Source organism: Sinocyclocheilus rhinocerous, unplaced genomic scaffold (genome assembly GCF_001515625.1).
Source record: "Sinocyclocheilus rhinocerous isolate Xijiao unplaced genomic scaffold, SAMN03320098_v1.1 scaffold898, whole genome shotgun sequence".
Taxonomy (NCBI): Eukaryota; Metazoa; Chordata; class Actinopteri; order Cypriniformes; family Cyprinidae; genus Sinocyclocheilus; species Sinocyclocheilus rhinocerous.
In genome coordinates, this window is record NW_015652144.1 from 459,671 (window position 1) to 472,997 (window position 13,327).

The 13,327-nt window shown below is 34.7% G+C and overlaps 1 protein-coding gene across 1 annotated transcript in view; it reads right to left on the reverse strand.

Moving 5' to 3' along the window:
• Positions 1–2,699: 2,699 nt before the first annotated feature.
• hecw1b (HECT, C2 and WW domain containing E3 ubiquitin protein ligase 1b) overlaps positions 2,700–13,327 on the reverse strand; it is a 39,424-nt gene continuing 28,796 nt past the window's right edge. The window contains exons 13-22 of the mRNA XM_016519200.1: positions 12,292–12,413; positions 11,560–11,745; positions 11,337–11,471; positions 11,102–11,207; positions 9,961–10,057; positions 7,805–7,934; positions 7,102–7,248; positions 6,878–6,992; positions 6,346–6,544; positions 2,700–5,344 (exon numbers count right to left, since the gene is read on the reverse strand). Of these exons, the coding sequence (XP_016374686.1) occupies positions 5,233–5,344; positions 6,346–6,544; positions 6,878–6,992; positions 7,102–7,248; positions 7,805–7,934; positions 9,961–10,057; positions 11,102–11,207; positions 11,337–11,471; positions 11,560–11,745; positions 12,292–12,413 (1,349 nt within the window). The 3' untranslated portion in view covers positions 2,700–5,232. The remainder of the gene's footprint in view (positions 5,345–6,345; positions 6,545–6,877; positions 6,993–7,101; positions 7,249–7,804; positions 7,935–9,960; positions 10,058–11,101; positions 11,208–11,336; positions 11,472–11,559; positions 11,746–12,291; positions 12,414–13,327) is intronic.

Genomic DNA, 13,327 nt, shown 5'->3' on the forward strand with positions numbered 1-13,327 from the left:
CGCTTCGTCAGTTTCATCTAGCATATCCATGTGATGCTAATTAAGTTTACTAATGCAGTTGAAGCCCCGGTAAACAAATTGGCTCGAGGAGCATTTATGATGGCTGTTATTTACCATTTCAGACTGATATTTGCAAATTCCACTCATGTTTAGTACATGAAGATTCGTAGAAAAAATATAAACGTTGGACTCTGTGGTCGATTCTGTGTTAAGGTAAGGCATGTTATTTGCAATTATGTGTTGTGGCTGGGTTGTTATGGGTCTGCGTGACTCTCGATGTCTTAGGCCTAATTGAACGGAGGAATTATGGTGTTCTTCTGTAGCCTGACGACGAGTAACTTTAACCGTTGTTCATGTGAACTCAAAGACAGCCTGATGCTTTGTTTATAGACTATTTGTGGGTGGCTGTTTGTTGTTTCACCTATCAATTCTTGTCGATAAAGTATAATAGGGTAAATCCTGTATAGTGATTTATCCTATATAGTGCTTGCATAAAGCAAGTAGTGCATACACTTGTAACTTAGCTGTTATATATCTTTGTAAGTCATTGTAAGCCCTCTTTTGAGGCACGCGCAAGCGCACTCATATATTTCTGAGAAGTACATAAAGCCCATTTCTGAGAAGTACATAAAAAGTAGACTAAAAGTATACTTTCCTATATTTTAGTTTAGAAAACTTATTTTTCGTAAGGGTATATTTGCCAAAATGCACAGCTACAGTACACTGCGTAAAATATTGTAGCCCACAATGCAATGCACTTAAATGGCTTTTCATGTTTACACTGACAAATTACTCAGAATACATATGTTGCACAAGTAGAATGAGCAGTATGCTATTCTGAATTCAGCCATTGTATTTCTAAGATGCAACAATGCATCATACTACAGTTTAAAACATTTATTGGTGGATAATGCATATTGATTATGCACACAATAATTTTAGAGATAGTATGTGAAACAGTATGCAGTAGTGCAGTAGGCTAGTATAGAGTACGCTAGCAGTAGAGTTCTGCTCTTCAGTTCTCTATGAATCTGTTTTGAATCTGACTAAACCTTGGTTCCAGACCGAGTTGGGGCTTCATGTCTCAAACCCTTCAAAAATCCCACCGTTATCCCCCAAAAACCACCCGCTCCTGCTCCAGGAATATCCTCATATTCCACTGAGCTCTGGGGACCATCTGTCTTCACTTCCATCTGCCAAAACATCCATGCACATAAATACTTCCTCCAATCTGTTTTCATCTGATTTTGCAATATATTTTATATTACATCACAGTGTTTTAACCATTGAAATGTATAATTCCTTCATTAAATGACATCAAGTTTTTTATATATTTTTTATTTTTTTGTAGATTATATGGTTGTAGAAAGATGTGCTGACTTGTCTCAAGCCATCTCGGATGGCTTGAGGTTTTCTTGAATATTACAGGAATAACAAAAGTATGAGAAGGGAGACTGTGAAGGTACTAAATTGGGTCAATTGAGGGAAGAGGGAAAGAAATTGCATAACATTTGCTAAAACACCATAATTTTTAATTTTTTCCTCTTCAATGTGCAATATTTGTGAAATGCATTAAAGGGGTCATATGATGCGATTTCAATTTTTCCTTTCTCTTTGGAGTGTTACAAGCTCTTGGTGCATAAAGAAGATCTGTAAAGTTGCAAACACTAAAGTCTCAAAACCAAAGAGATATTCTTTATAAAAGTTAAGCGTTAACCACACCCTCCTAAAACGGCTCGTTCTAACACGCCCACACATTTCTACCTCACTAGCAGACAGAGTTTTATGTTTACGCGGCGCGATGCGGCGCGATGCAACGCAATGCATAAAAAGACGGTATATATTATAATCAGTAATTATGTACCCACTGGATGCAACAAATGCCTCGTTTGTAATGGGTATTAATGTTTTTGTCTCGTCGCTCCGGCCGGGAGACGGCATCAACAGTATGTGAGGGGCGTAACATTTCCGTCTCACGCTTGAGGTATTCGGCCAATCACAATGCACTGGATAGCTGGCCAATCACAGCACACCTCGCTTTTTCAGACCGATGAGCTTTGTAAAAATCGACGCGTTTCAAAAAGGCGGGGCATAGAGGAGAAACAATAATGTACAGTATGTGGAAAATAATGTGTTTTTTGAACTTTAAACCGCATAAACACATTTCATTACACCAAATACACAAAATAATGTTCTTTTTAGCAGCAACATATGACCCCTTTAAACAAGCGAAACCCCTTTTAATTAAATGCAATAGAGGCTATGCAAATACTTGATTCTGTATAACGTTACACATAGTAGGCTATAGATACATACACTTACATATTTTAATTTATAAATTAATTATACATTATTTTTGACGGGAATGAAACGAGGCTGGAAAGGACTTGAGTACAGGGCGTTAAATGGATTGTTCAGTTGACGAAACATATTTCTGAAAAACAAAAACCTTTCAGTAGACAAAATCTCCATAAAACAGTTTTAAAGTTGCGAGTTGTGAAAATTACATGAGCTAGGACCTTAAATTCAATGGCGTCTAACCTGCTTAAAGCGGCATTGGGACTTCTCAGACTGTACTATCCATATAAACGTTAATATATAATTTTACTAAGAAATAGTAAAATTTTCCAGATTCAGCAAGATTTACAACCACATCCGATGGATCAAGATTCAGCTTCTGCATTAGAAAGTGATTGTTTATTGACATTCGTTAACAGTGTTATGCTGTAGTTACAGAGCTCAGCCTGAGAGAGGCGCTATAAGTGTCCTCAATACACAATTCAAAACATTTGTACATTTTCCGCTTTTATTCTCTTCCATACACATAGATTAAAGTGTAAAAAGACACAAGCAGGCTAGTGTATGTGTCCGAGGTGGAAGCAGGAGCCAAACCCTTCTGCATCTCCCAGAATGCCATGTTTATAGAGAGGCAGTATGTTCCAGAACCTTCTCCTCATTTCTCTCACATTGTCAAATGGCTGCCAGTGTCTTGACAAATGAAGAAACGTCCTCCACAAGCGCCAAAGAGTAGCATTTCTTACAATTCCAACCAAATATGCATAGTAATATACATTTGAGAAAACTAACATTATGCAAATAGTAAGTATGAAGACATGTTTTTTAAAAAAAAGATGAATTGTTGGCTGTTGAATTGATTCATCACATTTTAAAATTGAGATTTTACATGGACCGTTCAAGCAAGTGTGTACACGTGTGATATACAGACATTTTATAATTTCTTAATTGGGATAAATAATACAAATTCACTTTCTACATTCCTAATATCTTAAGCTGAGTGTTGTTCATTTTGAGCTGCAATTGTTTTTAGCAGAATTACATTTCAGACACGATCAAAAGCCGTGATTGCTTGTTCTTCATCACCACCACATTAAAAAGACAGTTCACTCAAAAATGAAAACTTCAGGAAAACATAATAATTGAATCTGTATGACTTTCCCACTCTTCTGCATATTCAAACAAAGTTTTTTTTAGGGGTGAATGTTCCCATTTAGAAAATATTAGGAGACAAAAGTAAAAGACCGATTCATCAAGTGTGGATTAGACAGAAACACATGCACCTTTAAATAGCATCATGTTAAGACAATTTATGAGCATCTTAATGTATAATACACACATTCACATCATCTTAAAATGTAAACATGAGCAATAATCAAAACTTCAGCACAGTAATCGAATCTAGTCGTCAATAAACCAACCACAGAACGAACAACTCTGACATTTCAAAGAACCGTGTCCTGACATTTAAACCAATTTCCTTTTTGAATAAATGACCCATTGCTCTTCAAATACACAAACAGCTGAAACGCTCTGAAGAACATGACGTGTGGTACACAATTTTTACTATTTAGTCTGTCATTTCTTTCAATCCCCTCACCAATTTAAGCCATAAAATGACATCATATAAATAGAAAAGCAAAAACACATTTCATAAACGTTAGGGAAAGCGAGTGCATATTATGGCATCAGGAAATTTTAAGTAAATTTTAAGCGAGACAGTGAGAGATGGCGATGCGACAAAGTTTAGACAAACATTTTAACTTTATGCAAATGAGCAACAAATGTGATGCAGCAACTGCCAATGGGAGCGCAGACAGTAACACCCATGATCTGATTTTGAAAACTGAAATAAATACATAAAAATACAATAAATAAAAACAAAGTATCATTCCATTGTAACACTAAAAATTAACATGCTCAAGGAAACAGTTTATATAAACTGCAGTAGTGCATAAAGAATCACATGAAACTGCTCATTATGAGCATTTACTTCCGAGATGTCTTCATTCCTATTGGCAGTGCATTGCATTACTCATTTACATAAAGTACACGCCCACATCGCATCATCACTGGTTGTTGTTGCTCCTGTTGGCTCAAATCACTATAAATCGCCGTTACCATGAATGCACCTTTACACAGTGTCTTATCTAAACGCAACGAACAAGATATTTTCAGTTCTTTGTTTTTATGTTTTGTTACGCTGGATGGCTCCGCCCACAGTGCAATCTCATTGGTTTAAAATCCCGCTCCACACAGCTGTATAATAAACATGAAATATATTCTGATTGGATTTGTTGTGTTTCGCCATTTTAGTAAACATCACATGTTGGGTTTTTAAACCCAAATACGTAAATTCATTGAAATTCATTCAAACATTACAAACAAGACAGCATGAAGCCTTAAACATCCTTAAACATGTCTGATGCTTTAATGATTTTAATATTTAAATGTATTGATTAGTACAAATGAATAAATCAAAAGTGTCAAATCAAGGCTCAGGCTTGCCATTTCCACTTTGACTCCTGCGAAGTGACGTCACTTCCTGTGATGATGCCGTGTTCGGTGAGATTACGGCACCTCGATCAGATATTTTCTGTGAACATATTTGGTTTTAACTTTACAGTTCTTGTCAATGTGAAAATGCACCAACAGAAAGGATGCTGGCCCTGACGGTTTGCGGTGAAATGATGATGTGTGAACTGAGAGCGACTCCAGCGGAGGTCGAGGTCCTGAGTGTTAAAGCAGGTTGAAGGCTTCTCTTTCACTATTGCATACCCGTTACACACTGTCCACCCGCGCAGGTGACTGATGCATGCAGTGGTGTCCTGAACAAACCAAAGAAACGGACACAGGACACGATCCGCGCTAGTAGATAATTACATACGGTGTACATGGAAAGGTCACCGGGAGGAAGGTGTTTTATGCGTCAAGTCCTCACTCAAGGCCAAAAGTGCTGGTCTCTTCCACAGCAATCAGCAGTTTCTCGTACAACATGGTGTAGGATGGATACGGCGGAAGATCCAGACGGTTAAAGCATGTGTGCGCCCTGAGAAACCAGACATGACACATCAGCAGCCTGACTGACAGTCTCATGTGGATTGGCCTCGAGTCTCTAAAATCAAGACCAATCTGTTTTCAGGTCTGGTCATGTTTTTATCATTGATGACAACAACGTCAAAAAAAAAAAAAAAGTTTATATTATTAATGTTTATCTTAAATTATATTAATAAATACTATAAAATTTTAATTATTTATATTCTTATATTATTAATGTTAATATTATTATATTAAAATATTTTATATATGGTTTATTATATATTATAAATTTTAAGTTATTTAAATTATTATGTAATGTTCATTTTAAATAAACAATATGATTTAAAATTAACATTAAATGATAATATAAAATTTTTTTTAAATTTATTAATATTATTAAAAGAGTTAATGTTAATTTTAAACGATTTATATTAATTACTGTTCATTTTAGAATTATTTATATTGTTAATTTTGATTTGCTAGAGTTTGCACTAATGCTTAACCACGGAAAACAAAATTTTATATTAAAAAAAAGCAAATATCATGAAGGCGAATATTTTTCAGACTCTTGACAAATACATTAAAAAAGTGCAAGTCAAACCATTTCAAAGTAAAATAAATCTGGAATATATTATAAAAATAAAATAGCAAGAGCAATATATATTTTTATATCTTTTACACATTTTTGTTGCCTATTTGAATTCTTTTTTTCATGACTGAAAATTCAAAGGACAGGTTTATAATTTTGATAATTTTTCATATCTTATTTCATTTGGACGGAAAATGAAAAAAAAAATCATAAAATTAAAGTAAAATGATTTGCAAACGCTATTTATCTTAATATTGCAGAAGGAGTTTGGAAGAAACATTTGTAGAACAATCTAATGCTTGCATTCCTTAGAGGGCCTGTATCTTTCATTATTGATATTCTCTGAATTCATGTTAAACATTTCCCACACCAGCTCAAATCAACATCAGAATTGTGAAAGATGAAAGAGTGTGTCACCGTACCTCGGGAGCGATGTGATCTTGCCCCATTTCTCGATGCAGAAGCGTCGCAGGCCGTTGCTCCCGCGCAGCGCGGTGAAGCCCTCGTACGGCACGCTGGAGGTGCCCGTCACAAACTGCAGCAGACGCAGTCTCTGTTCATTATTGAAGCGCTCCACCGCACCCCAGAACCACCGGATCACAATATGCCCATCATGATAACCTGACGACAACCAGGAGAGAGTTCAAATACAACTAGAATTTTTCACTTTTCCCATAGAAGCATCTCTGACAGCACTGAAAATCACTGACCCGCTTATTCATTCACTGAAATGTAGGAAATTATATGATGAAAACATAAATAAAATATATAAAATATAATGAATTCAAGGTCTTGAAATGACAATGCAATATAATGAGAAAAAGAATCATGATTCAATATATACTTGTATCTTTCAACATATGGATTTTATTGGCACGGCCATAATATCAAGTGTCTTTATGTTGTATGTATTTTTGTATTGGTGTGTATGTAGGTTTAAGTATGTCCTCTCACCTCCTCTGTACTCTGTGTTGTTTCTCCAGTCATTTAAATCAATCTCTGCTGTTCCTGCAATAACCAGCTCCAGCTCTCTGGCATCAAACACAGACACCAGACGGGAGTCCACCACCTACACACACACACACACACACACAGAGGTCAGAGGTTAAATGAAGGCTACTTGGACAGCACTTAACAGTAAACGGGCAGAGAGTAAATCAGATGAGAAGCATGTTTACCTCGTAAAAGCCCCGGACCAGAGCCTGCGTCTGCTGGACGACACCGCGCTCCACCCTCCACTTCACCATCCGCTCGATATACTCCTTCTTATTCTTCTCTGTCACCTGCAAGTTTGTCCCGCCAGACTTCAGCTCCCGCTCAGTCACCTGACGTAAAGATATTTTTTGATTAATTCACTCCACTTTCCCTAATTTTTATAAACCACAGCAATCTTTAGGCAGCTGTTTATTACAAAATAGAAACAAATTTATGCTATTATTGATGCCCAAAAAATGTAATATATTTAATATTACAATAGAATTAGAATTATATAAAAAAATTTGTGTATATATATATATATATACACAGTGTTGGGGGTAACGCATTACAAGTAATGCGAGTTACATAATCAGATTACTTTTTTCAAGTAACTAGTAAAGTAACGCATTACTTTTTAATTTACAAGAGAATATCTGAGTTACTTTTTCAAATAAGTAACACAAGTTACTTTTTTTTCCAATTTATTGATTTGAAATGTCTTCTTCTGCATTCTACTCTACGGACGTAAATTTACTTTCCCTTCAGCCTGAGGCTTATTCATTTCATCTTTCCCCAACACTGTAATATATATATATACACACACATACATACATACATACATATATATATATATATATATATATACACACACACATATATTAAGGCAGGATTAGTTTCTCCCACCTGTCCGAACACTTCCTCATTGACAGTGAAGGTGAGATCCAGCACATCTGTGATGTCATTGTCCTTCATCCACTGTAAGCTCTGATGAAACTCCTCATCCAGGTACTCCAGATCACTGAGATCCGTGGCTCTGCAGACAGGGTAACAATGAACATGTTTCTTTTACAGTTCATACTTTACAGGATATTGTATTCTGATAAGTGTTAGACTGATAGATTGGTCTGGCCAACAAATCGACTGATATTTGGGATTACTTCAAGATTACTAGGGCCGCTTAATTGATTAACAGATGTCCTTTGTTTAATTCTTTTTTTCTGTTCATAACATATACACATATTTTTGAATTTTAAGTAAACAATGTGTGAAAATTAATTATTTTTATTAAAATTAAAATTAAAAATGATTAATTATTAAACATTAATTTAAGCCATTTAATTTCATTCATGTCTCATTTTGTTCTTGTAATATTGCAATAGAGTAAATTTAGGTACATTTTTGACATTGAGATAGCTGTCAAAAACAACTGAATTTTCTGTAATTATCCATTGATCGTATCTAGATATCTGCTTCCTATTGGCTACTGAAAATCCCATTTCGGTCAGTTACTTATTTGCGAGCACACATAAACAGTTGTTCAAAAGCTTGGGGTCAGTCAATACATTTATTCAACAAGGATGTATTAAATTATTATTAAAAAAGTAAGTGCTGTTCTTTTAAACGTTCTATTAATTCAAAATATCCTGAAAAAAAATTATCACTGTTTTCATGAAAATATGAAAACACAACTGTTTTCAGCATTAATAACATGTGACCCTGGACCACAAAACCAGTCATAAGGGTCCATTTTTTGTTATGATAGGACAATATTTGGCCGAGATACAACTATTTGAAAATCTGGAATCTGAGGGTGCAAAAAAATCTAAATATTGAGAAAATTGTCTTTAAAGTTGTGCAAATGAAGTCCCTTCTGACGATCAATCTAAAAAACAACACGAAGTGAGAACTGTAGGACATTTATCTGGCAGATACTATTTTTTAGCATTTGTTAACATATTTAGTATTTGCTCAGTACACATTACAGTACATATGCATACATTAACATTCAAAAGTTTTTGTAAATTGAAGTGAATACTTTGATCCATCAAGGACACATACATTAATAAGGTTCAAAATATTTGTATTTCAAATAAATGCTGTTTTTGTTTTTTTTTAGACTTCGTTCATCAAAGACTTCTTTTTTTGTTTCCACAAAAACATTAATAAGCAGCAAAAATGTTTTTTTTTTTTTCTCTCTTTCAAAAACAAACATACAGAGATACTTAACATCAAACAGAACACAAACAAAAATGGGGGATACATATAACAAATATACATCATGGAGGGTAAAACATTACATTTTACAAATAACATTTTTTAATATGAGAGACGTTTGTATACATTTCTTGTTTCTAGTGATTGAAATCAATGAGTCATCTAATATTTTAAGTTCTTTACAAAAAAAACTTAAAAGAGGGAGTAATAGACATTTTTTTTTTTAGCAAAAACGATAATAATAATAAAAAAAAAATCTTGAGTAGAAAATCAGCATATTAGAATGATTTCTGAAGGATCATCATGTCAATGAACTACGACTGGACTTTCCTTGCAAACTTGAGGTTCTTCATGTAAATAAATCAATTTAAGAGCAATTTAACTGGTGTTAACATCCATCTCGGATCCTATCCCACTGCTAAATATGGGCTAATGTGTCTAAAGAAGGTGGTGAGAGACACATATTTAGGGCTCAAACATTTGCGAGTAAAAATAGATGTGTGTGAACTGTAAAATGTGACCCTGGACCACTAGGGTATATTTGTAGCAATAGCCAAAAATACATTGTATGGGTCAAAATTATTGATTTTTCTTCTATGCCAAAAATCATTAGGACATTAAGTAAAGATCATGTTCCATAAAGATATTTAGTAAATTTCCTACTGTAAATATATCAAAACTTAATTTTTGATTAGTAATATACATTGCTAAGAGCTTCATTTGGACAACTTTAAAGGCGATTTTCTCAGTATAGACATAATAAACACACCCGAACAACTGAGAACTGTTTGGAAGCACTAATGATGTATTTTGTTACAGTAACAGAGGAAAGTGTAGGGTCATACTTGAGCGAGTGATTCCTCGCCAGGCTCGGCTGCCGTTCCTGTAGCACCTCAAAGATGTTCGGTTGCCGTAAAAACACTACAATCTTATCATTGTATGCTGGGAAACAAATGGAAAAGAATTCATATCAACTCAACTGTATATACATTGAGTTTCTTTGGTTATGATCATGGTAATTGTGATATTAATGTAAATTTGATTTGATCTGTTAAGGACCCTAAAGAACATGCCAAAGGACTAATTTCACGCTCCCTCCTTGTATCAGGATTTTTTTTAAAGAGTCTCTGGCTTACATTTTTTGTCAAAACAACCATAGATTGGCAAAGTCTGATTCCTTTCTGCAAATCAGTTTTTGAAAAAATCCAAAATTTCAGCCACTGATTAATCACTCAAATGTCTTCACTAAAATATGTTATTATTACGTTGGTTAATATTGCTGTTTATAACTATGCAATGCTATATTGATACATTCAAAATTTATTTGATTAAATACTGCATCCGGACTATACATTTCTACTAAAATCTACTTTTGAACCCATTTCAGAACAAATACATAAATGTAAAGACATCCATTATGATGAAACAGAAATAAACTATTGTTTGGGATTGATAATTAATTTAATGTTTTTGAAAGAAATCTCTTATGCTCACTAAGGCTGCATTTATTTGATAAAATATACAGTAATGCTGTGAAATATTATTACAATTGAAAATAACTGCATTCTATTTGAATATATTCTAAAATATAATTTATTCCTGTTTCAGCATCATTACTCCAGTCTTCAGTGTCACATGATCTTTCAGAAATCATTCTAATATGTTGATTTGCTACTCAAGAAACATTTATTATTATTAATGTTGAAAACAGTTGTGCTGCTTTATTTTTTGTGGAAACTGGGAAACATTTTTCAAGATTAGTTCAATACAACAGCATTTGTTTGAAATTGAATTTTGTAACATTATGCATTACAAATGCCACTTTTAAAGAATTTAACTTTTAACTTATTTTAAATTTTTTTTTAAAACTATTTCAGAACAGAAAAAAAATATATATATATTTTTTTTTCTCTTTTTTTTAGCTACATCGACCAGCCCTAAGTGCAACTATAACTGATCCGTCCGTTATTTGGGAATGGTTCATACCTAATGGCACTGGCTCCTGCTGGCTTTGGTTTCGAATGGCTGCTACCAGGCTGTTTCCAGGCCTGGCTAACAAGGACACCCCTCGGGTGCGCGACACCTCAGATGCCTAGAATTAATGTGGAAATGAATAAATAAATGATGTAACAGTCATTTCTGTATCATTTACGTGAGGAGAAATCAGCACAGTATGAAGTCAAAGGAGACAGATTGTCTCAAGATTATGAGTGTGTCTGACCTCTCCTGCGCTGTAGCTGCGTAATCTCTGCAGGTGCTGGCGGTGCGTCAGGTGGTTGGGCAATCTGCCGTTTTGCAAGGGGATCCTGGGATCAATGAAGGTTGTGGCACGGCTGTTGTGGTCTACAAAGAACGACTGCGGAGAAAAGTGAAGGAGAGACAGTTGAAATAATGGCTTGACGGACACTGAGGTGAGATGTTAGGAAGAGCGTGATGTGAGGTACCTTCCCCTGTGGGCCTGTTTTGATCTCCCAGCCCCGTGGCAGCTCCAGCTGAGCATCAGCAAACCTATTTAAAAAGGCCACCAGGTCACGGTTGTGCTGGTACCGCTCAAAGTTTCGGGCATCACGCCTGATCTTTAGGACCATGTGTTTCAGACACGAGCTGTTTGTGAACATACGATACGCCCCCTGTAAAAAAAAAAAAATGTTAACATGACACTAGCATAAACTTCTTAATTAAAACACGTGCACCACCAATTTTTGGGTCTGCAAGATTTTTTAATGTTTTTCAAAAAAAAATATGCTCACCAAGGCTGCATTTATTTTATCAAAAATACAGTAAAAACAGCAATACTGTGAAATATTATTACCATTTAAAATGACTGTTTTCTATTTGAATATATTATAAAAATTTATTTTATTCCTGTGATGCAAAGCTGAATTTTCAGCATCATAACTCCAGTCTTCAGTGTCACATGATCCTTCAGAAATCAGTCTAATATGCTGATTTGCTGCTCAAGAAACATTTCTTATTATTATCAATGTTGAAAACAGTTGTGCTGCTGTATATTTTTGTGGAAATCGTGATTTTTTTATTTTTGGAAATATTATAAATGCCTTTACTGTCAATTTTGAACAATTCAACGTGTATTAATTTTCTTCTGTAAGAAAAATCTTACTGACCCCAACATTTTGAAAGATGAATGAATAGTGTGTAGTGTGGTGGAAACTCACATAATTTGCGTGGAGAACAGTGAAGAACTCTGGGTGAGTGATGAATTTGACTGCTGGACTCTGCAGCAGTAACGTGATCTTCTGACAGTAACTTGGAGAACCTGAAGAGTCTCTCCTCAACTCTTAAAGACAAAAATATCAATTAAAATAAATAAAAAGAATAAAAATGTTTATTCTTCTGCAAGGTCAAACCTACCACACTGACAAGGCATGTGAGTTCTATGTTAAGTTCCTATTTATCAATAGTACCTATTTATATGAGACGTTCTCACACGTAGGTTTCAAAAGGCATGTTTTTAAGTTACTAATGACTTAAATTTCAGTCGGTAGTCAATTTTCCCCAAAGAAAGCTATGAAATGGCTTTAGAAGACCTGGGCCCGTATTCACAAAACATCTTAAGGCTAAAAATAGCTCATAACTTGCCGATTTAGGAGAAAATCTTAAAAATAAGGGGCGTGTCAATCCTAAATTCAGGACTCCTACATTTTTGCTCTAAGTGTATTTCACAAAGCGTTTTAGCACTAAACCTAGCTCCTAAATCTGTGGAACGTTAGGAGTAGTGAAGAGGACTCCTAAGTCACTAAGACCAAACCACAAACTAGGCCTATCCTCCCTGCTGAAGAAAACAATAGAAACCATCACAGAAATTCTAATAGTTTCCACTACAAATACCATTATAAACATTACAAACCATCAACTTTTAACCATAAAAATCATTAAAAAATGGTTTCCTGTAGTATGTTTTGGGACATGTTCCATTAGTGGTTTTAACAAGCCAACAATAGAAGGCGACCAATTACCAGTAGAGACCAACAGGCACCATTACAGTTACCATTAAAACCAATACAATTCCCATTATAACCAGTAAAACCATTAAAAATACTGTGATGGTTTCTATTGTTTTTTTCAGCCGGGCTAAAATGGCTGTTGCCAGCAATCTGCCTCGGAACATAAACGTTTTAGAAACACACTGCATTTATTTGCACACATATGTTTTCCCAAGCATTTTTTTTTTTGTTGTTGTTGTTTTTTTGT